We start from the raw sequence: 27967 nt of genomic DNA on the forward strand, positions 1-27967 counted from the left end.
AAATCAATACAGAACACTACTGTATAGTACACAGAAAATCAATAAATGTAAAAAATACAATGTATTGTATGGCGAGTTTGAATGCAAAAAACACATATTTATTAAGCATATGATTAACTTAAAAACACCAAGCCAATTTGTTTTAAAGTGCTGCTCATCCAAAACCTTGGACAAAACTATTACCCCAAAGTGAATTTAAAAAACAAACAACAAACAAAAAGTAGATTACACTTGACAACATATATGTGGGCAGACACTACCAAAAATGCTATTTGTTCTTTAAATTAAATAATGCCATCTCAATGATACAGAACCATAATCATGACAGAATTCCTTTTTTGTATAAATATTCATAAATTAAAAAATTCTCTAATAGCCTAAAAAGCTGCAAACAATACAATAGCAGCTTAATGTCTATTTTAAGAAAAAAAAGCACTAAAACTCCTCTTCTATTCAAAGTCATTTATTTTTCTGGTGTTAGTGAGCAAGGTCACCACAGCTTTAGCCTCTTTTGTAGAACAATGTAAATAAGAACTTATACATTTCTTAAATTTGGTAGGTCACAAAAGTTAGGATGCAATTATCTTTTGATGCAACAAAAAAATAAATAAATAAAAATTAAATATTTTAACCCAACATTTGGTATTGAGAAATCAGTAGTGTCTACTTCACAAATGAAGGACAGCACAGCCTGATTTTTTTTTTTAATTCTCATTATGTCATAGAATTTGGGCTAAAGGTATCTAGAATATTAAATGCTTCCTTTTTTGTTTAAAGGAATATAATACAATCAGCATTGAGCTGCTATGCATATTAAGTTAGGATGAGTGTGACCTCTTGGTCCATGGCACAGTTTCATGTATCATACTTTCATCAAACTGAAATCTTGTGAAATTTCATGTCTATAAACTACAATACATACTGACCAAACTGTCAGTCCCTCACAGTTTTTTTTTAGAAAAATATCTACATTTGTCCTTATGGATGTCAAAATGTTACACCATCATTTAAAAAAAAAGATGCACATTCATACTGTGAAGTTATTAGGAAAATACTCTTGCAAATAAACTATATAAAGATAAAATACACTTCAAAAGTATGTGGGTCATTTTTCTTTTGTGTATTTTACAATATTCTATAAAGTGCAGAGAAATCCTAAGTATAGGGAAAAACTACTCCCGATAACAAGTTTAATTACAGCAGCTTTTGCATAGCAATACTTAGAGGAAGTTGAACACTTCATTTTCCTCAGGAAGAGAAGGATAGAAGAGGATCTTCCAATTCAGAATTTTTTTTGGCCATAAGTCTGCTTTCTTCAGGAATGGTTGCTGATGACAAGTCTCCATTGAGTGTATTTCTTGAACAGTGAACAGGTCCTATTAAGAAATTGATTAAAAGGTTCAACATCTTATCAATGTTAAGTCCAGTCCTCTGTGCAATCTTTTAAATTTCCTATTCAGAGACATGAGAAATTCTTTTAGACTCCTGTTAATTTTTCATTCTTTTAACACAGAAAAACCTGATTTTTCCACTACTGATAGTCTAAGAAGAAACTTTAGAGTTCATGTGAGATGCAATATGAAATTACCTGAAGATTTTTCTTTTGTTCATTGTTAGAACCATGGTTGGCATACTATAGACCATTAATACATTATTTGCTGAACTGAATTTAACCTGTCCTAACTATAGCTTTTTCTGCCTGTTTATCTGTATGCTGTATCATCTTTGTTTCTAGGCATAGAAATTCAGATTCCCCCCCCAAAAATATAAGTTTTAGCCAATATAATATAGTCAATAAAAAAAGACTAAATTCAGATCTGCCTGTAATAAGATTTGCAAGAGTTATGGTTCAAGTGGAATAGAGCCAGACATGAGCAAGAAAGATGAGAAAATGTGCAAGTATGTGTGTATAAACACATACACACACGTACACAGACACACACAGATTTTAAGAATTTCTAAAAGCTGATAAGTTATTTCATACTAAATGCTACCATACACAAAATGCAATTGTCAAAGTTATTACAACAGCTCCCAGTACTTTATATATATACTGTTTGAGTTTACCAACACCATTACTATTTGAAAAGCTTTTTCACTCTTCTTAAAAAAAAGAAGGAAAGAACTGTAGTTTCAGACCAGCTTGAGAACAAAAGTCTGTGAGATTCACATAAGGGAAGCTGGACACGAAGGTCTACACATGTAATCGGAGCGACTATGGTAAGGCAAAGGTAGGCACACATCAGGCAGGAAGCAAAATCCTATCTCAAAAATAACTAGTGAAGTGCAGGATTAGTGAGGTGATCCATATGACAGAGTGGCAGCCTCACACATCCAAGTCCCCGAATTCAAATCCCAATACTGCCAAAAGGGGAAAACAAAACAAAACAACATAAGTACAAGACCAAGCACAGTTCACACCTGTCATTCTAGCTACCTGAGAGGTGGACACAGAAGACTATAGTTCAATGCCAGCCCAGGAAAAAAGTTAGTGAGACTTCCTCCTCCATCTTAAAAAGCAAGCCAAGCATGATGAAACAAGCCAAGCATGATAGTGTAGGCCTAGAATCCCACCTTCTCAGAGTTAGAAGCAGAAAGATCATGATCCACAACTGGCCTGGCCAAAAACATAAAACATTAGCTGAAAAACAAAGTAAAATAAAAACTAAAACCATTTAAATGGTAGAGTGCGAAGCAGAAGTGCTAGTCTATCAAGAACAAGGAAAGAGATGCAAATGTACTTCACAGGAATCAACTGAGACAATTTTAAATACATATATAGTTCATCCATGAAGAATACTCTGCTTCACGCTAATTGAACATGAATATAAGAAATTGAAGGGTGAAATTTCTAACACTGCCAACTTAAAACAGCTCTGGCAAACTGAAATGTTGTCTGTGTGACTGTTTAAAAAAAAAAACAAAACAGGGCTGGGAAGATGGCTCAGTGGGCTTGCCTTGCATGCATGAGGCCCTGGGTTCAATTCCTCAGCACCACATAAGCAAAAAGAAAAAAAGCTGAGGTGGCGCTGTGGCTCAAGTGGTAGAGCGCTAGCCTTGAGCTGAAGAGCTGAGGGACAGCACCCAGGCCCAGAGTTCAGGCCCCACGACCAGACCAAAAAAATAAATAAATAAATAAATAAATGAAAATTAAAAAAAAAAAAAAAAACAGCTAAATTACTAACAAACATAAAAAAAAATGCTTCCAAGCCAGGTAGCTCATACATGTAATCCTAGCTACTCAGGAGGCTGAGATCTGAGGACTGCAGTTTGAAACTATCCTGGGCAGAAAAGTCAGTGAGCCTCTTATCACCAATAAACTACTCAGTGCCACATGTGCCAATAAACTACTCAGTGCCAGAAGTGGCACTGTGGCTTAAGTGATAGAGAGCTAGTCTTGAACACACAGATGCTCAGAGACAGTGCCAGACACTGAGTTCAAACCCCAAGACCAGCAAAAAAAAAAAAGTTTCAAAAATTGAGGACCAAAATACCTAAAAAAGAAGAGAGCTAATAGCTAGCTTTTAAAAACAACAACAACAGGGGCTGGGAAGGTGGCTCAGTGGTAGAGTGCTTGCCTTGCATACATGAGGCCCTGGGTTTGATTCCTCAGCACCACATAAGCAAAAAGAAAAAAGCCAGAAGTGGCGCTGTGGCTCAAGTGGTAGAGCGCTAGCCTTGAGCTGAAGAGTTGAGGGACAGCGCCCAGGCCCAGAGTTCAGGCCCCATGACCGTACCCCCCCCAAAAAAAAATAAATAAAAACAACAACAACAAAGCAAGGCCTGTAATCCCAACTACTCAGGAGGCAGAAACCTAAGGATTGCAGTCCAAAGCCAGCCCAGGCAGGTAAGTCCGTGAGACTCTTGTCTCCAATTAACCACCAGAGAAGTGGAAGTGGCACCAGTGGCTCAAGTGGAAGAGCACACTGCTTGAGCTGAAGAGCTCAGGGACAGCGCCCAGGCCCAGAGTTCAAGCCCCATAATTGACAAAAACAAAAAATCACAAGTGATTCTCTTTAAAAAAAAAAAAAAATTATCATATAGAGAAACACAGCAATATACAGAACTCTTTCAGGAACCTGTATTTAGAGGCATAAAACACAGGAGGATTCATAATTTGTACCACTTGCTTCAAGTAATAGCTTTTACACATCCTCAATTTCAATGCTATGTCTTTTCCAAGTATTGCTCAACTGACTAAGGACAATTTTTCCTTGCTACCTCCACCCCTTTTCCTTCTGGCATGTCTCTACTGATTGTCTACACTTATATTCAAAATGGCACTGAGTGCTGAGAATACAGCTCAGTGGTAGAGCATGTATGACATCCTGGGACCAAGTTCAGGTACCAAAAGAGAAAAGAAAAAAACTGGCCAAATGGTAATGAGCAAAGGGTAATGGTCTGAAACAACAAATATGTTATTAGTTCTATTTTTTTAAATGGGCATTAAAAATACATATACCACCACTTTTAATTATCTGACAATGGCCAGCAGTCTACTTAGAATAATCTATGTGAATTCTACCTCCTCCAACTAAATCCATTCATCTTTTCAGCTAAGTAACACAAATCTTCATAGTATCAACATATTCCCATTTCAGCCATACACTGACTTAGCTGAGCTCCCTAGGCTATCTAAAGAATCTAACAATCAATTATCTTTTTCCCAAAAAATAAAAAATAAAAAAAAATCTCTGCTCCAAACTGACCTACAAAAGATCACAACTTGTTCCTTAATTGAGAACTATACATAATTTCTATCCCACAGGTTTCATAGGAGACAGCAAAGACTACAAAATAAAAGTCTACTCATGTAGTTATAACTGTAATAGTGTATTTGTGTTCACTGTCAATCTAGGCCTTCTGACACTTTCCAAGCATATTTTAAACAGACAAATAGTAAATATTTTTAAACAAATCATATAACCTTTCCTAAAATCACAGTATAGTGCAGGAATGAATGCTCACCACCACTATCAGACAAAATTACTTTCCTTTTCCTTAAGTATTTTAAGGCATGAAAGTAATGTGGCAAAGCTGATTTGTTGTTCTTTGGAGTTAGAGCTTGCCTTTACTAGAATTCTACCTGCATTTCATGCTTCTTCTGCAATGTTTTCTTACATGCAAATGTACTGGTAATTCAATAAATATATCTCTAAGATATATTTACAAAATGATCCTCAGCACTTCCTAGTTAACAAGGCTGTTGGTCAGAGGATATATGAGCAGCTGTTGAGTATGTGTAGAATGTGTGTAGAGTTCTGCATGAACAGGGTTCCAATGTCAGTATCCTTCATTTCTACAAAGCATAGTCCTGTGAGCAGGCTAAAGGAAGAAACAGAACCTATATAACTTACTATCTGAGTCTTCAGGGGGAATGTCATTACAAGAGTCTGTATCTGAATAGGTTCTTCGACGTCGGGAGAGTCGATGAAGTGTAGACACTGGCTCTTTTATACAATAGCTACTCCTGAAAGTTAAATAAAAAGCATGAAATTGTAATGACTTAAATAATGACAACAACTGTGACTTAACTGGGGTATTTTTTAAATCACTTCTCTTTAAGTGAAAAAAGATTTTGTTGCCCAACCTCCTTATACAGAAGTCAAAGTACAAGCCCCCCCACCCCCCCAATCTTGGAACTCAGCGATAACCTGGAGAACATGCGCCAAACAAGAGGAAAAGGTATAAATGCAGAAATGCCTTCCTACTGCAGGTCCAGTAGAGGCAGCTGACAAAGCAAAGGTCTACAAATAGCTGAAAATGTAAAAGTTACATGTGTATCTAAACTCAATCCACATCTGATTAAAAACAGCAGAAACAAAGAGGTGGACAAGACATTTAAAAGTGGACTCACAGAGCAGATGATAAAGATGGCAAAGAGGAAGACAGGAGAACTTTTAACTTATCAGTCCAAGACCTAAAACAGAAGTAGATACTACCACCTAACAGCACATCAGCTTCTATTTTATGACAGCCCAACATTATTATATTTAATAACTATGATACATCAGGAAAAATATTGTTATTGCTCATTATACCTTATTTCATAAAATAAGATAAAAGTATAGGTTAGAAACATTTCTATGATAAAAATTATTATAATTAAGATTTTATTTTTCAGAAAAGTTCAGTTAATCAAGCACTTCCTGACCAACTTGGATATACACAATTAAAGATTTTACAATTATCAGAAGAAAAAAATTAGGCTGGGAAGGTGGCTCAGTGGTAGAGCACTTGCCTTGCATGCATGAAGCCCTGGGTTCGATTACTCAGCACCACATAAGCAGAAAAAAAAAAAGCCAGAAGTGGCGCTGTGGCTCAAGTGGTAGAGTGCTAGCCTTGAGCTGAAGAGCTGAGGGACAGTGCCCAGGCCCAGAGTTCAGGCCCCACAACCGGACCCAAAAAAAAAAAAATTATGACAGAATAAAAAATGGTTCAGTATTTAACAGTCAGTGAAAAGCCAATGAAAACTAAAATTTCACTACTTGCCAAAATAAAAACCACAGCAACTTACCTAACAAGATATTGACAAGATCTATCTAGAAGGTTAAAAACAATTTTTTTTGTGTGCATGGGACTGTTTTTAAATCAGGGCTTTTAGCTCACCAGTCTGACTTTCTACCACTTGAGAAGTACTCCCAGTTCTTCAGGTATATTCTGAATAGTGTCTTACATGTTTGCCCAGCAGCTTATTTATGCTTACTGCATATGTTTCCACACCTGGCTTGTTGGTTTGTTTTTTTTTTAATTATTTTATTGTAAAGATGCTGTACAAAGGGCTTAGTTACATGAGTAAGGTAATGAGTACATTTCGTGTCGAACACTGTTACCCCTTTCTTTGTTCCAGATGGGGGTTTCACTAACTTTTTGACCAAGGTAGCTGCTGATCTTTATCTCCCACATAGTTAGGATTACAGGAGTAAGCCACCAAGCCTGGCTAGAAGGTAAACACTTTTAATGTACTGATATATACTTTAAATATATATGCTTTCTCTCTTTTCAGTAAACTCTTTTGTCTCTCTGTAACATATACAATCTTATAAAAAACTGAGATACGGCCAGATGAGTCCCAACACTTATAATGACATAAAAAGCTGAGATAAGGCCAGGTGAATCCCAACACCTACAATGTCAGCAATGTGAAAGGCAGAAAACTGGAAGATCATAGTTCAAAGCCAATCTGGACAAAAAGTTGGTAGTGTACTATGTACCTGTGATCCCAGCTATCTGGGAAGCAATAGAAAGGTTGGTCTAAGGCCAATTTGAGAAAATGTGCCAAACCCTCTAATAGAAAAATAACTAAAACAAAAAAGGATTGGCACTGTGGTTCAAGTGGTACAGCACCACTAAAGGAGTTTGGGGAGGTTAAGGGTAAGTGAGAGTCAGTTATAGAGCCTCAATTTCAAAAATATGAATTTCTTGGGGGCCCCCAGAAATGGAGGAACAAAGGGTGAATAAATTTAGCATTGACACTCAGTAGATACTATGTTGAAAATGAACTAAGTCATTACCTGACTTAGTAATCCCTCTGAACGTGTGTGTGTGTGTGTGTGTGTGTGTGTGTGTGTGTGTGTGTGTGTGTGTGTGTGTGTGTGTGTGTGTGTGTGTGTGTGTGTGTGTGTGTGTGTGAATTTGTGGTTAACTCATTTAATATACAGTAAGTGTAACAGATAGCAAGATGCTCACTTTTAGATTATACAATTGTGTTTTCTTTCTTGACTCCTTTCCCAAACCAGGCCCTGACACTAAGCACTAATTGATATTTGTAGGGACCTTGTAAGTAGCAAGTCAAAACCAGACCTTAACCATTTCTCAGCACTTGTTAGGAAGCCCAAGGAATTTTCCTGACTGGGCATAAGTGTGTGAAAAAGAAAATAAAAGAGAAGGTTGTTTTACCTGTCTGAACTGCAAGAACCAGGATGGCTCACAGAACGTTTCATCTAGGAAAACAAAATTAAAACAGTATAATTCATATGTCAAGTAGAATAATGTACCTCTATTACTATTATAATAATTAACACAAATTTATTCATAGGAAATGATGCCTGGCAAAAAGCTTACCTTTTATAGATTCAACATCATTACCACAATATCACCTAACTTAACCATTAACTGGAAAATTCCTCAATATTTAACAAAAACATGCCACAGTGCTGGGAAGGTGGCTCAGTGGTAGAGTGCTTGACTCGCATGCATGAGGCCCTGGGTTCGATTCCTCAGCACCACATAAACAGAAAAAAGCTGAAAGTGGCGCTGTGGCTCAAGTGGTAGAGCGCTAGCCTTGAGCTGAAGAGCTGAGGGACAGTGCTCAGGCCCAGAGTTCAGCCCCCAGGACCAACAACAACAAAAAAAAAAAGCCACAATTTTCCATCAATACTAAGAGCCAAATTTTATATATGCTTGAATATGTGAATAAAAATATAAAACCAGGACATATATAACTAGTCATAAAGTTACTTGTGATAAAAAGGAGTACCTAGCAAACCACAAAATAATTAAATGTCTCTTTTCTAATACGGCTGGTGAAGTCTGGTAGCAAGCTTCTCTTTACCATTTATTATTTAGGTAGCTGACATGAGATGTTCTGAAAAATGGTTTCATGTATTGTAATTGAAGTCTTGACAGAACTCAGAAAAGGTCTAGCCTTAAATACGTTAAAGATTCTATTTATAAGACAGAAATATATGATTAATCAGAGCATTTAAAAAATATAACAAACACTAAATGTAATTTAGAAGATCCAACTACCCCATCAAAAAATAAAGGGAACCAGGAAAGGTAGCTCATGCTTATAATCCTAGTTACTACTCAGGGGCTAAGATTGGAAGGATCACAGTTCAAAATCTGCTCAAGCAAAAAAGTAGTTTTCAAGTACCATTCCCAAAAGAAATGTGGCATGTACCTGTCATTACATTACAGTTCAAATGAGATGCATAAATAGGAGGATTATAATCTAGGTTAGCCCATGGAGAAAAAGCTATTTCAGGAATAACCAAGCAAAAGGGATAGAGGCATGACTCAAATGATGAAGGTATCCGAATAGCAAGTGCAAAGCCAAGTTCAAAGTCCAGTTCCAAGAGAGAAACAGAGAGAGACAAAGAGAAAAAGAGAGTGTATGTGTGTGCACACGACAGAGAATGAAAATGAACAAGCCACATAAAACCAGATTAGCCCCAATTTTAACAAGGAAACAGAAAAGCAAAGTTTATGCCAAAGATTTAGGATAGCTGCTTTTGCATACTTGAGCCCATGTCTAACATTTATGTCATAAAAATGGCATTTGGAACATGAGTTGCTACTTACTGAGAAGTCCCAGTTGAAATGGTAACAGATATGGACCACTCAACTTGCAATCTAGGTTATCTCTAATATTATAGACAGTAAGATGCAAGTAGACTTTCTCTTAATAGAAACTATTGCCTTTGGGATTACTCATCCATGATATCCTCACTACAATAACCAAACCTTCCTTGCGTCAGAACGACAATTATCTGTGCTTTCAAGATGATTTACAATCGAGTTAGATATAAGTTTATTCTAAGACAGACTCCATAAGCTTAAAGTACATAACTGTTTATAAAGACCAGATGAAACAGTTTTTGAATATTTAGCTTTTTCATATGAAAAGTGTTTTTCATATAAATAACTTGTCATTCTTTTGTTCTGTTTTTTTGTTAGTCCGGGGCTTGAAGTCAGGGTTTAAATGCTCTTCACGGGTGTTTATGCTCAAGATTAGTGCTGTACCATTTGAATCACAGGTCCACTTCCAGCTTTTTTTGGCAGTTAACTGGAGATAAGAGTCTCATAGACTTTCCTGCCCAGGCAGGAATCCTGGGTAGCTAGGATTACAGGGGCAAACCACCAACATCCAGTAACTTGTTATCTTTTTTAAAAATAGTTTACCTTAGAAGATTGTCTGCCCTAAATCCTCACCAAAAAAAAAAAAAAAAAACCACATAACCCACAATTCTTTTTATTTCAAACAAAACTAGTATGAGTGGAAAAAGAAGTGGCCTCTACCCTGATATTTCCTAGAAGAATTTGTGAGATTTCTATTATTTTTTTATTTATTTTAAAAGAGCTATTACAGTTTCTTGCACATAAATATGCACATGACTCTTCTCAAGGGGAGCAGATTGTTGGAAAATTACAGTGGCTTTGACTGAGCTTAGTGCATTTGACACTTACAAAGCATGTCTTTAAACCAACCAAACCTTCAATTATCAACTGTATTAACCTCAGAAACAGAGCACTAAACATCCCTCTCAAGAATGGCTTCTGTTTTCAACTGTATATATGTTAACAGTTAAGAGTTTGTTATAGTAGATTCAGTTGTTCTAAAAAGCAATGTTGAATTATGTTCTACTGTGAGAGGACACTCAAAAACAAGCAAAAAAGGTTCAACTATCAAATTTCAGAAACACCATGTACTTCTCCCTCTCAGATTCCTAACACACTTCAATATAAAGAGGGGCTCTAAGAAGTCCTAGGAGACTGTCCCTATGAAACTGGGATAGTCATTGGGTTAAAAACAAAGCTTCCCAAACTAATCTGATCGTAAGTGTCATTTTCATGGCACACATGTCGCAAATGGCACTATTAGTTCATCACTAGAAAATAATGTTAACAAACTTCATGGAACTAAATTTCCCAGGTTGTGTTGAGGTAAGAAATAAACTGGATCCTGTACTTCTGACAAGTTTTCAGGTGGCAGCTAAGAGTAGCCCTGTGATGCTCAACCTCCTACAAATAAAGTCCTAAAAATAATTTAATAAAATATATATATAGTTTTATACAATATTACCTCACCTACTAATTCCCCGCAGCATGCTAGAAAAGACAACAAATCCTCTACCCCCAACAAAGAGTTCTTGTTATTCAGAATGATCAATAAGAGTATTAAGCACCTATCATCAAGCAAGTCAGATCCACCAACCCCCTGACACAGAAAATATTGTTTTACAGAGGAAGAAACCAAAGCTCAGGGGATTAAGTGAGTTGCCTAGTCAGATGGCTCAAATCGAAATGCTGACCACAGAATACTGTTCCCCTAGAACATGTTTTAAACCCCTTTGAACTTGATTAAAGTTCTGGTTTATTGTACCTATGTGAATTAAAATGTTTACCAAGTAGAAGCATGTGGCCAACTTTTCTGTTCAAACATATATGATGCTTTACAATGCTTTCTGGGCACTGGGGTATAAATGGATGATGCAGCAGCAGCAGCAGCAGCAGCACTGAGACAGCCCATCCGAGGGGGAGAAAGGATCCCACACTGGCACACACATGACACTCTCCACTGAAAATTCTCTACAGAATACCAGCACACTTAGCCTGCTAATGGCTTCTGCCCACTGTTACTTTCACCCTCAAAAAATAAAAACAAACAAAAATCCAGACAGGGTATCTCTAGAACAGCAAGAATTTCTAACCATTTGAACAGGAGACGGTGACACAGGAGAAACCAAGGGATCCGGATGGGGCAGTTGAAACATCTCAGGTTTAAACTTGGCATTCGCTATCTTCACGCATTCCTCAAGGGTTGTGATGAATGTATTACACGTGGCACTAAGCAAGGAGGAGGCTTCATTCATGTTCTGAAAAATTACACATAAAAGCTTGTAGACTCATATAGAACCACATGGCATCATACAAATCCTCACAGTCAAATGATGAAACTTTATCTCCAGTGGGCACATTACTAGGTTACCTTTAAACACCCTAACAATTTATTTAAATTGCTAAGAAAGCTAAACCAATGCATAAAGAGAAATAGCTGTTTCTTGGGGAAATGATGTATGAAACTAAATTCTGAGAAAAAATAAATGTCACATACTTAAACTATATAGCATGTTGGGAAAATGTGTCAAAAATATCTTTTTTAGAAGCCAGGTATGGTGGCATACACCTGAAATCCCAGCACTCAGAAGGCTAAGGCAGGAGGATCAATTCTAAGTTTGAGGCCAGTCTAGACTACATTGTGAGACTCTTACCCTCAAAAAAGTAGATAAAATGTAACCTAAATTGTTATTCTGTTATTTTTTTCTCCTTCAGACTTCTTAAAGTGGAAAACTCTGTTACTCAGTTACTCAGTACCAGAACAATTCCTATTTGTTCTACATCTATTTTTGACATACTCCTTAGTAGAATTAAAAAAAAAAAAAAAAAAAAAAAGAATCTTGGGCTGGGAAGGTGGCTCAGTGGTAGAGTGCTTGCCTTGCATGCATGAGGCCCTGGGTTCGATTCCTCAGCATCACATAAGCAAAAAGAAAAAAGCCGGAAGTGGCACTGTGGCTCAAGTGGTAGAGTGCTAGCCTTGAGCTGAAGAGCTAAGGGAAAGCGCCCAGGCCCAGAGTTCAGGCCCCACGACTGGACCCAAAAAAAAAAAAAAAAACCAAAAAAATCTCAATTTTGTACACAACAGCAAAGTGTCTTGATCCTCGGGATGTAGATAGGTGTCTTGATCCTCAGGATATAGACGTATCTAAGCCAGTCACAGATGTTCTACAACCCAGTTTATCAATTAGTGTCAATTTATTTTTTCTTAGTTTCCTTTGAACTAGACAAAACTGCAGTTTGTAGGATTTTTGTTCCCTGATTTTAAAAGCAAGGAAAAGTTAAGGATGTCTCCTTCCATCCTTCCACTTTGGCCACCCTCTTTCCTCTCTGTACCCTTAGCAATTCCCTTGAAGGTTGACACATAAGAATTTTTTTTTTAATTCAATATACCAAGATTGGCAGAAAAGGCCTGGATCCCTGATACTGTCACAGACTGAGCTGCTGGAGCAGTATGAAAGCAGCTATCTCCAGGGAACTAGAATCAGTTCAACATGCTCCAAATGAGGCCTTTCTTACATAGCACTACTCTCCAACAGGAAAAAGCACAGGAGATGGAGAAGGAGTTCTGCTTAATAAAGAAGAGGATTGGGAAACATGATGGCCTTTATCTTAGAAAGTGAACCCTCATTCACTGGTCCGCCTTTACCAGAAACCTGAGACCAATTCATAGCATATGAATCTGAAGTTTTAATTCTATGTTATTGTTCTGAGAATTATTACTTTTTGTGTGTTTATACTGAGCTAGAACTTAGGGCCTAAGCACTTTCCCTTAGCTTTTTGCTCAAGGCTAACACTCTACCACTTGAACCACAGCTCTACTTTCTGCTTTATTTTTTTAATTGTATTTATTTACCTATTTATTTTTTGTGGTTAACTAGAAGTAACAGTCTCACAAACTTTCCTTCACAGGCTGGCTTTGAACCGCAATCCTCAGATTTAAGCCTTCTGAGTTGCTAGGATTATAGGTGTAGAACCACTGGGCACCTGGCTCAACCTCTTATGTTAAGCTACGTCTTTATAAAGATAAGTCATCATTTGGTAATAAGGTGAGACCTTATTACCAAATGAAAAAGAGCAATTTGTTCAATGAACTCATGCAATCAGCCTTGAGAAAAAACTGAAGTATTCCTTTCCCACCTTAACCTCTAAATTTTTCATACTGGCTAAAAAAAACAAGCCTTGTTTCACTGAAGAAATGTGCTGTTTCCATGCTTCTCTAGCACAGAGACAGACAAGATAACAATACATTTCCAGACAGTCTACAGCAGGAAGAGCCCCAAAGAGTTGGAAATAATTGGTGAAACTGCTTCTCTGTAATCAGACAGGATGACTGAGGATGCTCCACTGCAGTACAAGTACAACCAGACACAAAGGAATGCTCTTTGGTACCTCTATACTGGGAGGTGAATGATTCTCATCATGGTGGACAAACTCCTGGATTGTATGCACCTGTTGCATCAGGAGGTCACAGTAGAGGCGAAGTTCAGACATTTTGGTTTTCAGAGATTCACTGGTTTCACTTATTTCTGAAAGGATTATTAGACTTTTATATTCTTTGGGCAATTTAATAAACTGTAATTATTTTAAACATAAGGCAATAAACAGAAGTATTTATAAGCTTAGGAAGTCTGAAACTTTGGACAAGAATCACAAAATCATAAGAAATACCTTTTTGTTGTTTTAGAGGGATAAGTTCTTTATTTCAAAAAGACAATTGTCAATATTTAGTATCAAAACAGTTGCACTATTGTTTTCTCTCTCCCAACTGGCTCCCAAGAGACCACAACAAACAAGAACACATTTTAAGCCAGTAAACTACAGAATACACACCTAGTACACCTCACAAAAAAAAAAAAACCACCAAGGGAAAAGTTGGTGTGATTACAAAAAAAAGAAAAAAAAAAAACCTGGAAAGATCAACACATTGCCAGGTTTAGACTGCACTCAGCTCACCTTCTAATCCTCTTGTTAGCTATACTTTACCCATGATGTTCTCTCATATATTGAAATATTGTTGTAAGTTACATCTGTGGCCTCTATTTCCAATATCCATAATTTAGTTCCCTCCACTAAGTAAACTATACTTAATTTTTTTCTTGATCAGTTATGGGACTTTAACTCAGGGGCTAGGCACTGTTTGAGCTCTTTTGTTCAAGGCTAGAGCTCTTCTTTGAGCCATAGCTCCACTTCAAGTTGGGTGGTTAATTAAGAGATAAAGAGTCTCATGGACTTTCCTGCCCAGACTTGTTTAGAACTGTGACATGAGATCTCAGCTTTCTGAGTAGCTGTGAGCCACAACACCAAGCTTAATATTAATTTTTTACTGTAAAAGATAGACTCAAGGGCTGGAAATGTGGTTTAGTGGCAAAGTGCTTGCTTAGCATGCATGAAGCCCTAGGTTCTATTCCTCAGTACCCCATAAACAGAAAAAGACAGAAATGACACTATAGCTCAAGTGGCAGAGTGCTAGCCTTGAGCAAAAGAAGCCCAGGGACAGTGTCCTGGCTCTGGACCAGGACTGGCAAAAAAAAAAAGGAGGAAGAGGAGGAAGAGGAGGAAGAGGAGGAGGCGGGAAGAAGAAGAAGAGGGAAGAAGGAGAAGGAGAAGGAGAAGGAGAAGAAATACTCAAGCCACGCACCAACACTTATTTTGTAATCCTAACTACTCAGGAGGCTGACTGAGATCTGAGGATTGCACTTGAAACCAGCCTCGATAGGAAAGTCCATGAAACTCTTTATTTCCAATTAACCACCTAAAAAAACAGAAATGGAGCTGTGGTGCAAAGTAGAACATTAGCCTTGAACAAAAAAACCCAGAAACAGTGCTCAGGCCATGTTCAAGTCCCACACTTGACGAAAAAAAAAGGTACACTGAATGACAACTTTAGAAAATAGAGAGGGAAAAAACAGAAAACAGAAAAGAAAAAAGACTTGCAATCTCACTTTCAGGATAAAGTCTGCTTTCATATTTCTATATGAGAGAGTGAGGATTTCCCAACCCTAAAGAAACAAAATAATATATATTATTTTAAGCTTTATACATAGCTATTCAAAATTTCTCCTGCACTGATAAAAGCACAGGAGGTGGCACATTCCGGGACCAGGCTTCAGACCCAGAAAAGAGTGAAGTTTCACATAGCTAAATCAGTGGCAAAAAAAAAGAAGAGCAATTAAGTATCAATTCAACACTAGGGGGCACATGATCTATTCCATGAGCAACAGCTTCTCTTTAGATAATGGAAGAACTTAACAGTCAGATGTCTGGCATACAGTTTAATTTCCAGACAAGGTAATTATCACTGAATGTTTTTATATAACATCTTTCCATTCCATTACTCACCCTCTTCCATTAGAAAACTGTATTTCTTCTTTTGTGAACTGGGCTTGACATACAAAAGTTTTTATCTTTGAGGCCATTAAAGCTATTGTATATATTTATTTTCCTCTAGTCTTTTCACAGCTTTGTTAGCACATTATGCCATCTTCATAGCTTTTAATATATAACTGACATTCTTCTTGTTAATAATTCCAGTCAAACTAAATATCCAGCCATCTCAGACACTCACAAGCCAATACTAAATAGTAATTACGAATACCGGCTAAATTTGGTGTCTCTCCTGTCCCTCAGCTGGCCAGAAGCACTGCTTTCTAATGTAGCTGCAAAGCCACTTTGCTAGAGTGCACCAAAACAGCTCTATCTGCACATCTGACCTAACTAAAACCAATTCACACACACACACACAATGAATATATGTATGTATGTACATATAAATATATATATATATACACACAGACACATATTTACATATACATTATACATAATATATATGACAAATTTACTGTTTGCAAGAACACAGTTTACAGGAATTAAGTACACGAAAATGCTGTATAATAATTGCCATCATCTACCTCCAGAACTTGTTCATCTTTCCCAACAGAATCCTTATATTCTTTAACACTAATCCTATTCTCTCCACCCTACAGACCCTGGTACGTACCATCACTCTAGGTTCTGGATATTGTATTGCATTTAAGTGAACTCATGCATCAGTATCTGTCCTTTGGTAACAGGTTTATTTCACTTAGCACCAGGTTTTTAAGGTCATCCACATTGTAGAATGTATCAAAGTTTCTAGATGAGTATCTTATTGTACATGTTTTGTACGCTTTGCTAATCCATTCATCTATATAGAAAACTGGAAATGCTGTTTCTGCCTTTCAGCTATTATGAATATACATTCCTTCTAATCCTACCCTTAGCCATATTTTATCCATGATATTCTTTCATATATTGGGAGTATTGTTCTATGTTACATTCTCCATTTCTAATATCCGTAATTTGTTGCCTTCACCAACTCAATAATATTGATTTTGAATGTAAAATACAGAAAAGAAAAACCCTATGATGGTAATTCCAGGATAAAGCCATTGTTTTCATATTATATCCTCACATATTTGATTAATACCATAAACCATTTGCTATGCTTATGATTTTTATCTAATATTTTTCAAATGATAACATGTTCATGATAAAGCTAAAATATACTAAAGATATATAGTGAAAAGTGAGTTGCCTCATAAAATCCTCTTCTAAAGACAACCAATTATTACATTATTGCCTGTGCTGGTCAATGAATGCTAATACTATATGCAATTTTGAGTCTTGCTTTTTTCAGTGATCACTTAACATTGGAAATTTTCTTACATCATTAAGCATCCTTGTTAACATTTTACTGATCACATAATAGATCAGCCTATAGAAGCAATAGCTTACTTAGTGAACCCTTGCCCCGAATTTGTCCCTTTACGTAATTACAAAATTCTGCTCTGATGATCTATATATGTAAATCTTCCTACATTATCATTCTCAACATGAGCAGGGTACTTTGTTTTTTAAGTTTAATAGATTTACCACAAGGTAAAAAAGAAACTAGTTACCTTTTTCTTTTTTAGCCCTGGTATCAGTCAAACATGCTTTGGAGCTCCCCAGAGCAACCAGCCACCTCTGTCTTTCGGCTGCATTTACTGCCTTCATATAGAAATGCTGCTCTCCTGGAATGATTAACTCCATTCTTGTGTTGTCTGCTGAATGGACTAGATGGTAAAGGAAAAAATGCAATTAGACAAGTGATATGGAAACAACCAGTGATCACTCTACACAATATCAGCTGTTTCACAAAAATCCGGCAACAAATTCATGACCAGGCAAAGGCACCACACAGGGCACTCTCCAACCAGCCATTCTTACAAACTTAAACTGACCTAAATGAAGTCTATGGAAGATAAAACAGACAATTAGCTACTGGACCACATGAGTACTGCATTGAGATACATGTACAATGAGTGCAACACGTATCACTGGAAGTCTACATTTCATTAACTGCTAAGCACAAGGCAGTGCATGGCATACTGCGGGAGTGCAGTAAGTGATCATTATGGCCACCTTCCACTAGAATTCCATGACATAAGCATAATTAACCTGGAGTGTGACTTTTGAAGACCTTAAGCTCTCCCTTCCATATTCTCTCCTATAAACACAAAGTTGCTGCTATTTTTGAGAGAAAAGAATTACAGAGAATTATGACAGGCCTGGCACAGTGATTCATACCAGTAACCCCAGCTACTCAGGAGGGAGAGAGATCAGGAAGATCACAATTTGATGCCAGCCCAGACAAAACATTAGTAAGATCCTATCTCAACAAATCTGTCAGATGTGATAGTTATACCTGTAAACTCTACTACACAGGAGGGATAAATACATAGATAGTCAGGGCTGGAATTGGACAAAAAAATAAACCTTTTCCAAATATAAACTAAAGCAAAAAAAGAGCTAAGGATATGGCCCAAGTGGCAGAGCTCTTGCTAAACAAGCATGAGTCTCTGTGTTCAAACCATGGTATTGCCAAAAACATGTATGTATATGTATCTATTCATATTATGCCAACTCCATGTAAGACCCTATCTCAAAAGTTAACTATAGTAATTAGGGACGGAGGCATGACTTAAGGCATGACTTAAGCCTACCTAGTAAGGACAAAAAGCCCCTAATTCAAACCTCAGTACCACAAAAGAAAAAGGAAAAAAAAAGTAAATAAATTCACAAACTGGACTTCCTTGAAATTAAGTACTTGTGTTAGTCAACATGCCATGATGTGGGAGACTGATGGAAGAGGCGACATTGATAAACATGTACTATACTCATAATTCTGACTTTCAGACTAAAACTCCTTTGTACAACTACTTGAAATTTAAAGAAAAAAAAAATACCACAACAACAGTATAAAACCCAAACTAGAGTAGAAGAAGGTATCTGCCATACAAAGACTTATCCATACTACACAAAGAATTCCTACAAATCAATGGGAACAAGCCAAGTTTAGAAAATGGGATGGACTTGAAAAGGGAATTTAAAAGAAGAAAACACTCAAATGGGACATTAATATCTAAAAAACATAGTCACTATCTTTCAGTATTGAGTTAAAATTACAAGTGACCACTACATGAACTAGAAAAAATTAAAACTTTAAAAACTGTTATGAAGTTTTGGCAAGGACACAGAACAACTGATACTCTCTTATTCAGCTAGCTGAATAAGCTAATAAAAAGAACTTTGCAAAACTTTGTCATCATCTGTAAAAAAGAATCTCCCCTTGGCCAAATTCTAGCCAGTTAGCCAGGCTCCTTTGGATCCTTTGTTGGACTGAACTCTCATCTTCATCCTTGTAACATCTATTTTCAAGAACTCTAAGTTAATAATTCAGACCCCAACACACACACACACACACACACACACACACACACACACACACACACACACACACACACACACACACACACACACACACACACACACACACACACACACACACACACACACACTCCTGTATTTCATCCCCCTACTTATCTGATCAAATTCATTTCCCACTGTCCTCCAGGGACTAACTGCTCACTGGCACCTGTCTTCAGCAAGAATTTCAGTATGTGAGTTTACCCACTAACTCCACTTATCTTAGTAACCTTCCATTTGCCAACCATCTCATCCTGCTTCTGGGGTTAGGAAGCTTCCCATTTTTTGTTTTCTTGAAAGACTACTTCATACTCTCTCTTCTACTGCAAAACCCCATTGTGGAAATCCCTATGTGAATTAACAAAGTTCTAAATAAAGTTGTGCCATTTGTTTTAATGAAATGTTAGCAAAAATATTTTCTTGACCACCTGTAAAAACTGAACGTATGAGCTGGGCGCCAGTGGTTCATGCCTGTAATCCTAGCTACTCAGGAGGCTGAGATATAAGGATCACAGTTCAAAGCCAGCCCAGGCAGGAAAGTCCATGAGACTCTTATCTCCAATAAACCACTCAGAAAACCAGAAGTGGACCTGTGGCTCAAGTGGCAGATCACTAGCCTTGAGCTGAAGAGCTGAGGGACAGTGCCCAGGCCCAGAGTTCAAGCCCCACGACTGACCCAAAAAAAAAAAACAAACCTGAATATATAAAAAAGAAAAATACTCAATGCCTCACAAATTCCCTTCTTTTTTAGGTATACAGATATGTATATCTAAAGGTAGATTTATGTTTGATAAAGGAAATGGGTAAGAATTGTCCTTAAACACTATTGAGCTGGATAGTTAATATACATTAAACGGATTATGCTGCTAGTAACGTTTTATATATATAAAAAAGAAGTCGGGCACTGGTGGCTCACACCTGTAATCCTAGCTACCCAACTCAGGAGGCTGAGATCAGAGGATCCTGGTTCAAAGCCAGACAGGGCAGGAAAGTCTGTGAGACTCTTATCTCCAATTAACCACCAAAAAACAGGAAGTAGTGCTGTGGCTCAAGCAGTAGAGCACTCCCCTTGAGCTGAAGAACTGAGGGACAGCAAGTACCGAGGCCCATGACCAACAACCACAAAAAAAACTAGGTAACCAGTTAACTTTCAAAGAGTTAGCGACTAAAGTCACCCCAGTGAGCAGCCTTCTGATCAACTGAAAATATCTTATTTTTTTAATCTCAGTGCTAGCTATATAAGAAATTAACACTTCTCAAGCTAACTGCTACTTGAGATTTGTAACCTATGTGCTATTCTTTAATAAATTCATCATTTTAAACAATAACAACAAGGATGTTGATGTGGTTTTAAACTGTTTTAGAATTGGCAGAGGATTTTGTAGCTGTTGTTTAAATATTGTCAAAGTTAGAAAGACAAATTTGGAGTATGGTTTTAGTTTGATATCTGATCGAACTAAATTTGGATTAAATCAAAGATGAGACAAAACCACCACTTTTTAAATAGCAACTAATGCTGTGAAGGTACTTTTCTTGTATATTCATAAATGGGTTCATAAGGCAGCTCCAAAATACAACTTGAAAACTGTTACAGTAATGACAGCATAGCTAGAAATAAATTACACATATCCCCCAAACACTGACGGTAAGCTAGAGGCCCTCCTGGGCTACAAAGCAAGACTAAAATTACTTAATTAATTAAAAAGTAAACATCATCAACAACAAAAAATAATGTTTTCTTTTAAAAAAGCCCTTAGGCTGGGAAGGTGGCTCAGTGGTAGAGTGCTTGTCTTGCATGTATGAGGCCCTGGGTTCGACTCCTCACCACCACATAAGCAGAAAAAGCCTGAAGTGGTGCTGTGGCTCAAAAAGGTAAAGTGCTAGCCTTGAGCTGAAGAGCTGAGGGACAGTGCCCAGGCCCAGAGTTCAGGCCCCCATGACTGACAAAAAAAAAAAAAAAAAAAAAAAGAGCCCTAACTAACCAAGTAGTAAATCTTGAATGAAGATGAGGAGTCAGAACTATAGCAAAAGAATATACACTCAAAATAGGAAATTGTCTTTGTTCCCTTTGATAAATCTTACTAAGAGTTACCAGAAGATGAGCAGGAATGGAATAGAGAGAAGAGGTACAGGGAATAATAGAAGTAGTAAAAATCCAGCCCTAGAAAATATAGGACAGTACAATAGAGACTGCTTTGGTTTAATCTAAGAACAAGTATAGAATAGTAAGATGACTCTGGAGTATTTCATAGCTTTGAACCAGAGTTCACCATGTCAGAAGTATCCTTAACCCAGAGAAGTGGCTCACACATGTAATCCTAGGTACCTGGGAGGAAGAGATAGATTATAAAATCAAGGATCAGCTTAGGCATGAGAGAGAGGACAGAGAGAAGAGAAAGGAGAGAGAGAGGAGGGGAGGAGAGAGAGGAGGGAAGAGGAGAAGGGAGGAGAGAAGAAGGGAGAAAAGAGAGGAGAATGGAGATGGGGGAGAGAGAGGGGAAGAGAAAGGAGGGGGGGGAGAGAGAGAGAGAGAGAGAGAGAGAGAGAGAGAGAATTCATCTCAAAGAATAAGCCAGTCATGTATAATGGACATACAAGTCAGCCCCAGACAGATGCTCAAGGCCCTATCTGAAAAGTAAACTAGAGCAAAAGGGTCTGGAAGCATGAGTCAAGTGTCTGCAAACAAAGCTCAAAGCACTGAGTCCAAACCCCAATATGGGGAGAGGAGCAAGAAAGGAGACACAAAAAATGTAATATTCACTCCCTACTATTCTAATTTTCCTTGAAGAATTTAAGTCTTTTCATTATTATTTTGTCTGATTTCATTCTATACTCCTTCACCTCTAGCACGCAACCAAATATAGGAATAAACCAATGGTCTGTCTTACTGTTTTATTTCTTCCCTTTGAGGAGGAAAGGAATCCATCCTGGTCACCCAGAAGGGCTTATCTCCAATTCAGCAGAAAATGAGAGCATATGATTCCAACTTTATACTTTAACAAAAGCCCTACCAAGCTGGCCCAGTCATCCTTGGAGCTCAGCTTTCAATCTTTAGAACACCCTTTCCATAAGAAGGAACACAACACATATAGACACAGCATGACACAGAAGTAGCTACCACAGAAATTATTTTTCAAGTCCAAATTGGAAGATTAGCACAATTTTAATTTTAATTTCAAGAGAGAATTACTAAAACCTGTATTTGACAATACAAATGTCATGGCTAATTACAAAGGAAATAAATGCTATTAGAAAATCTCTACACAGAAATGCTTTTTTCTCATTTGGAATATGCTATAGATACCTATTACCTGACCTCAAACTCTACATCTCACTTACCTTTAATTTCACACACTGCCATCTTTATACTTCCTTTGCTCCCTTTGCAAACATCATCCTGTGAATCATAGTAGGATAGGATTCCATTATCTAAAACAAACCAGCGAGGCTGCCAACCTGAAAATACCATAAATAACAAAAGGTTAGTAATCAATTATTTTATCACACAAAAACTGTGATTTCACAGCTAAGGTTACGGCTCAAGTGGTGCTGAGCAACTACCTAGCAAGCCCAAGGCACTGAGTTCAAATCCTAGAACTATAGGAATGAAGGAAGAAAAGAGGAAGAGAAATAGGGAAGAAGGGAGGGGGGAAGAAGAGGGAAAAGGAAGGACAGAGAAAAGGAAAGAAAGAAAACTATCATGATTCCAAATCTTACCATACATACTATTTCTTGGTTCTCACATAACATTCTAAAATGTGTGTGTGCAGGGCCTGGGACTTGGAACTCAAGACCTGGGCACTGTCCCTGAGCTTTATTGCTCAAGGTCTGCAATGTATCACTTGAGTCACAGCTCCAATTCTGGCTTTTGGTGGTTAACTGGAGATAAGGGTCTCATAGATCTTATTCTCCAAAGTAGTTTAGGACTACAGGTTTACAGGGCCACAGTAAGCTTAAGACCACCAGCACTTAGCTAACAATGTAATGTTTAATGGCCAACATTTTCCCCAAATGCCCTTGTTACAATCTCTTGTTGGTAAAAAATTTTAGATTGGGGCTGGGAAGGTGGCTCAGTGGTAGAGTGCTTGCCTTGCATGCATGAGGCCCTGGGGTTCCATTCCTCAGCACCACATAAGCAAAAAGAAAAAAGCCAGAAGTGGTGCTGTGGCTCAAGTGGTAGAGTGATAGCCTTGAGCTGAAGAGCTGAGGGACAGTTCCCAAGCCCAGAGTTCAGGCCCTACGGCCTGACCTCCCCCCCCCAAAAAAAATTTAGAATGACACAGAGCAGTATTTTTATTCTAAACTCACAACTTTCTTTGTAACAATCCATAGCTTCAAATACAGCCCTACACAGAGTTTAACATAACTATCTCTTTTCCTTAAAAAAAAAGTTTGGATTATGAGGTATAGACTTTGTTTCCCTTATTCAAAGTGCTTGAAACCCCCAAGCATATGAGATGTTAGAATTTGTATTGCATATAAATAAAAAAAATATCTTGGAAATGAGACCAAAACCTAAACAGGAAATATATTTCGGTTTTTTGGTTGTTGTTCACCTTATTCACATAGCCTGTAGGGTTTTTTGTGACCAGATACATGAAGTCAAGCATGGAATTACCCACTGTGGAATCATGCTGACACTCAAAAAGTTTTGGATTTTGGAGCATTTCAGATTAGGGATACTCATGTAAAATAATAGAAAAAATGTTATGAACAACAGGGATTTGAGTCCCAGTTCTACTACTATTTCGGTTGGATAATCTGGGACAAATCTTTTCATTTCAATAAATCCCTAAAATTCCCAGTCTCCAAAACAAATAGAGCACAGTGACCTCACAAATAAAACTTAGCCCTCTAATTCTGCAATATGACCTTCGCTTCTCTTATGAAAGATGGTGGCAAAGCAAAAGCCCTTGCATAAAGTGAAATCTAAAAGAATTATAGTCTTTTACACAGACTCTTCCCAGCCCCCCTTTTCCCATCTTTGCTGCTATATGGCTAAGACAGAAGCGCTAGAAACTTCACAATCAGTCATTTAATTGATAGCTGCCCAGGAATAGAACACAGGCCACCACAGAGTAGGCGTTTAGGTAAACCTGGTGACAGGATGACGGTCTCCTCAAGGCCCAACTCCCACTCTTCTATCAAGCGGCTCAATGTCCCCTGAAATGTTGTCAAGCAACTTGGTCAGCAACACACTGACCCTGCTAGAGGCAGTATGACTGTCCAAGTCCTTCTGTAACTAATTTTTTAAATCCTGGGTGCTTTGGCAGCCTGCTATACAATTAATCAATTCAGTTTTTTAAGGACCAGGTAGTACTATGATAGGACAGATGGGTGAATCATTCTCAGATCTTCACAGAATTTAGCACCCCTAAAGGTTGCTTTTATTTTTTTAACTGAAAGACATTTGAAATAGTGCCATCATCTTTAAAAGGTTAAACCTAACTTAGTATACCTTAAGAAAACAGAATGTAGCTGGGTGCCAGAGCTATAATCCTAACTACTTGAGAAAGCTGAGAGTAAGCATACTTGGAAAGCTAAGAATAAGTGGAACAAAGTTCAAAGTTAACCTGAGCAGAAACTCCACCTAAATTAAAGGAAGCTAAACTGGCAACCTGTCATCCCAGGCTAAAATATGAGGATCATGGTCCAACAGGCACAGGAAACGAGACTCTGTCTCCAAAACAACCAGTGAAAACAAAGATAGAGGCACATGCCAGCCTACCATATATGAATTCAAACTCCAGTATCACCATGAAGGATGGGGAGGAGGGGGGGAGGAGGGAGCAGCAGGAAATGCGTAATAGTTCAGAAACAGGGATACAATAAATTATTTAATTAATTTTTAAAAATAGAGCCATCTTCATTCAGATGCCTGGAAAAGTCATGGCTATAAACACCATATTTCCTGGGGCTGGGAAGGTGGCTCAGCGGTACAGTGCTTGCCTTGCATGCATAAGGCTCTGGGTTCAATTCCTCAGCACCACATAAGCAAAAAGAAAAAAGCCGGAAGTGGCGCAGTGGCTCAAGTGGTAGAGCGCTAGCCTTGAGCTGAAGAGCTGAAGGGCAGCATCTAGACCCAGAGTTCAGGCCCCACAACCGGACCCAAAAAAAAAAACAACAAAAAAAACACCATATTTCCTAAAGAGGGCTGACAGGTTAAAAAGTAAACTCTTTTGAAATTAAAACTTTAAGGAAATGTATTTCTCAAGTGACTGAAAAAATGATGAAATGAATATTACCTTTCCAAATAAATCATTCTGACAAACAAATCATTAAACAGGGTGTGGTGAAAAGATAGTTCTCCACTCCAGGTTTCCTGCCTGGGCCTGCTGGACATACTATGATTTTGCAAGCCTGCATCACTGTAATTACTATCTCTTTAAAAGTATGTAAAGTGATTCATTTAGAATTTGTAGAAACATGAAAATGGTTGAATATATTCATCCAATCAAGTTTCTTAATTACTGTTACACACTTTTGAAGAGATATTGAGTGTAACAAGGCCTGAATCACACATTTATACAAAATAGGACTATTCCTATAAAGTAAATTCATAAAATATTCCCTTTTAGAAATTGTTTGAAAAGCATATTGTTTTTCTCCCTCAAACTACCAGTGTTTCTGAAACACTTGTTCTCATTTTTTAAAAAAATCTTAACACTATCATTACACCAGAAGGTTTCTTAAAAACCACTTAATCTGAATAGAAGCTCAACTTTCTGACCTCAAGTGAGCTAATATTAATAATTAGCATGCTATGGAGCCAAATCTAAATTTTAAAAATGGAATTCCTCCAAAGAAAAGACTTTTTCCACCCAAGTGAAAAATGCTTAGTAAAAAAATATTTGCCTTCTGTTTTAAATGTTTCCAGCTAAAACATGTCATCCATATATTTCTAAATCATCAGTGTGTCACAAATATTAATGAACTGCTACAAATCTAGCTTTCATATCCTAATTAATTTAAAAGGGACAACTACTACTTACGCCTTTATATAGTTTACGTGTTGATTTGGCACAAGATCAGGCACACATTGGGGTACCATATTCAGGAGCTCAAGCCTTTTTGTAGAATAAGTGAGCAGCAGGACATGATTTGCCTATTATGCTGGAACAAGAAATCTGTTTACTATTCGAAAGTACTTTAAATTCATCCCCCTCCTTCCACTTTGGTGACATGTTAGGTTTTGGAAGTTGGAAGATCCTTCCAGGATAAAACAGTTGATCACTCTGGCCTAGCTGAAGGAAGACAGCAAAGAGTGCGCTACAATTCTAAATACAAACTGCTGTTAAGCCTAGTGCTGGTGGCTCACGCCTATAATCCTAGCTACTCAGTGAGATCTGAGGATGAAGTCCTCAGAAAAATCCGAGGAAAGTCCCATGAGACTCCATCTCCAATTAACCACAAAACCACAAAAAACTGTTGCTCAAGAGGTCAGGGCTAGCCTTGCGTAAAATAAACTCAGGAAGAGCACCTAAGGCCCTGCCCTGAGTTCAAGCCCTAGGACCAGCAATAATAATAATAATAATAATAGCGATAATAAGTGTTTTAAAATTCACATTGCTTTTAAAAAGCCAGGCCAGCAATCCCACAGTCAGGGGATCCGCTCCCCACTGGCCTCTCATTTCTACAGGAAACACCCTAACTCCTGGAGCTTTCTGCTAAGTCCTCCACAGGTGAGCCCCAGGGGCCAGCTCCCTTCCCGCGGGCCGCAGCTTCTCCCAGCAGGTCTGGGCGTTCGCCCGAACCCCCAAGCCTCGGGAGACCTCCCCGGACCCCCAAGCGCGGGGAGGGTTCTCCGGAGCTCCGCGGCCCACGCCACGCGGCGCGGCAGCAACCGCAACAAGTGGACTGCTACCGGGGAACTTAAAACGGAAAACACCTCGTGAAAAGGAAGCCTGAGCCACCACGGGCCCATTCCAGGCCCACACCCCGACAACTTAAGTTAGGAGCAGAAACAAACAACACCGACGACGACGTGTGCCAGCAAAATCAGAGACGGCCCCACACACCGAGGGTGGCCGGGAAATGTCGCCCGGACTCCAGAAGGCCACCCCAAGTGCTAGGACTCCGGCAAGAAGTGCTCCGGGAGGCACTTCCCACCCTCGAGCGGGGGGCGCGGTCTCGAACCCCCCTCCCGCCGAGGCCACTTGGGCCCCACCGCCGACAGGAAGGAAGGAAGGCCGGCAGGCAGCGGATTCGCTACGAGGGCCGCCGCGGGCCGAGCCGGGGGCGAGAGCGCCCCGCGCCCGCCATGCCCGCGGCCCCCCGCACCCCCCGCGGGCGCCGGCGCCCCCGTACCCGTGAGATAGTTGGTCCACTTGTACAGAACACCCTCCATGCTTCAGAGCCCTGCAGCGCGCATCCTCCTGGCCGGCGCCGGCCGCGCTGATCCGGGAGGCGCAGGGCCTGGGCCGCCCCCGGAGCCCTCCGGGGCCCCCGCCGGCCCGAAACCGCCCTCCGGCCGCGCGCGCCGCGGGGACGCGGCGGCCCTCAGAGGCAGGGACTCCGGGCGCCGCGTGGAGCTCGGGGGCCGCGAGGCGCGCGCTCAGACATCCCCGGGCGAGCCTCGGCGGCGCCGGCTGGAGCGCGACGACGGACGGCGGTCCTCCGGCTCGCACTTCCGCGGCCCGCCGCCCGCCCGCCCGCCTTCCCTCCCCCGCCACGGGCTCCCGTTTGTTTTCATTGACCCCGACGTCGCTTTCACTTCCTGGATGAAAGGGGCCGGCTCGTCCCGCGAAACCCCTCCCCTCCCCGCGGCGGGGCCGGAGGCTGCGCGGCGCCCCTCGAACTGCGCCGCGCGCCGTCTCCTTCCGCGGGGTCCGGCGTCCTC

General features: G+C 39.1%; 1 protein-coding gene across 3 annotated transcripts; it reads right to left on the reverse strand.

Moving 5' to 3' along the window:
- Positions 1–447: 447 nt before the first annotated feature.
- On the reverse strand, positions 448–27769 carry Plekha3 (pleckstrin homology domain containing A3). 3 transcript variants are annotated; one of them, XM_070020064.1, is made up of 9 exons: positions 27436–27766; positions 26121–26241; positions 22468–22584; positions 17280–17435; positions 13732–13868; positions 11436–11600; positions 7900–7943; positions 5358–5470; positions 448–1376 (listed from the first exon to the last, which is right to left on the reverse strand). In XM_070020064.1, exons 3-9 carry the CDS (start codon positions 22487–22489, stop codon positions 1249–1251), a joined length of 765 nt encoding a protein of 254 aa, XP_069876165.1. In that variant the 5' UTR covers positions 22490–22584; positions 26121–26241; positions 27436–27766; the 3' UTR covers positions 448–1248. The 3 variants fall into 3 exon arrangements, with proteins under 3 accessions (XP_069876165.1, XP_069876174.1, XP_069876156.1); XM_070020073.1 differs by lacking the exon at positions 27436–27766 and adding an exon at positions 27147–27228; XM_070020055.1 differs by lacking the exon at positions 26121–26241 and having other exon boundaries at positions 27436–27769.
- Between the last annotated feature and the right edge of the window lie 198 nt (positions 27770–27967).

Source organism: Dipodomys merriami, unplaced genomic scaffold, assembly GCF_024711535.1.
Source record: "Dipodomys merriami isolate MVZ:Mamm:240054 unplaced genomic scaffold, mDipMer1.0.p SCAF_1, whole genome shotgun sequence".
In the NCBI taxonomy this organism is placed as follows: domain Eukaryota; kingdom Metazoa; phylum Chordata; class Mammalia; order Rodentia; family Heteromyidae; genus Dipodomys; species Dipodomys merriami.

Coding starts and splice junctions, on each gene's coding strand:
- Plekha3 (XM_070020055.1), bottom strand. CDS start 27,475: ATGGAGGGTGTTCTGTACAAGTGGACCAACTATCTCACGG. Junction 5,471..7,899: donor GGTTCTTGCAGTTCAGACAG/GTAAAACAACCT, acceptor TTTAACTTTCAG/GAGTAGCTATTGTATAAAAG. Junction 1,377..5,357: donor TCCCCCTGAAGACTCAGATA/GTAAGTTATATA, acceptor ATTTCTTAATAG/GACCTGTTCACTGTTCAAGA.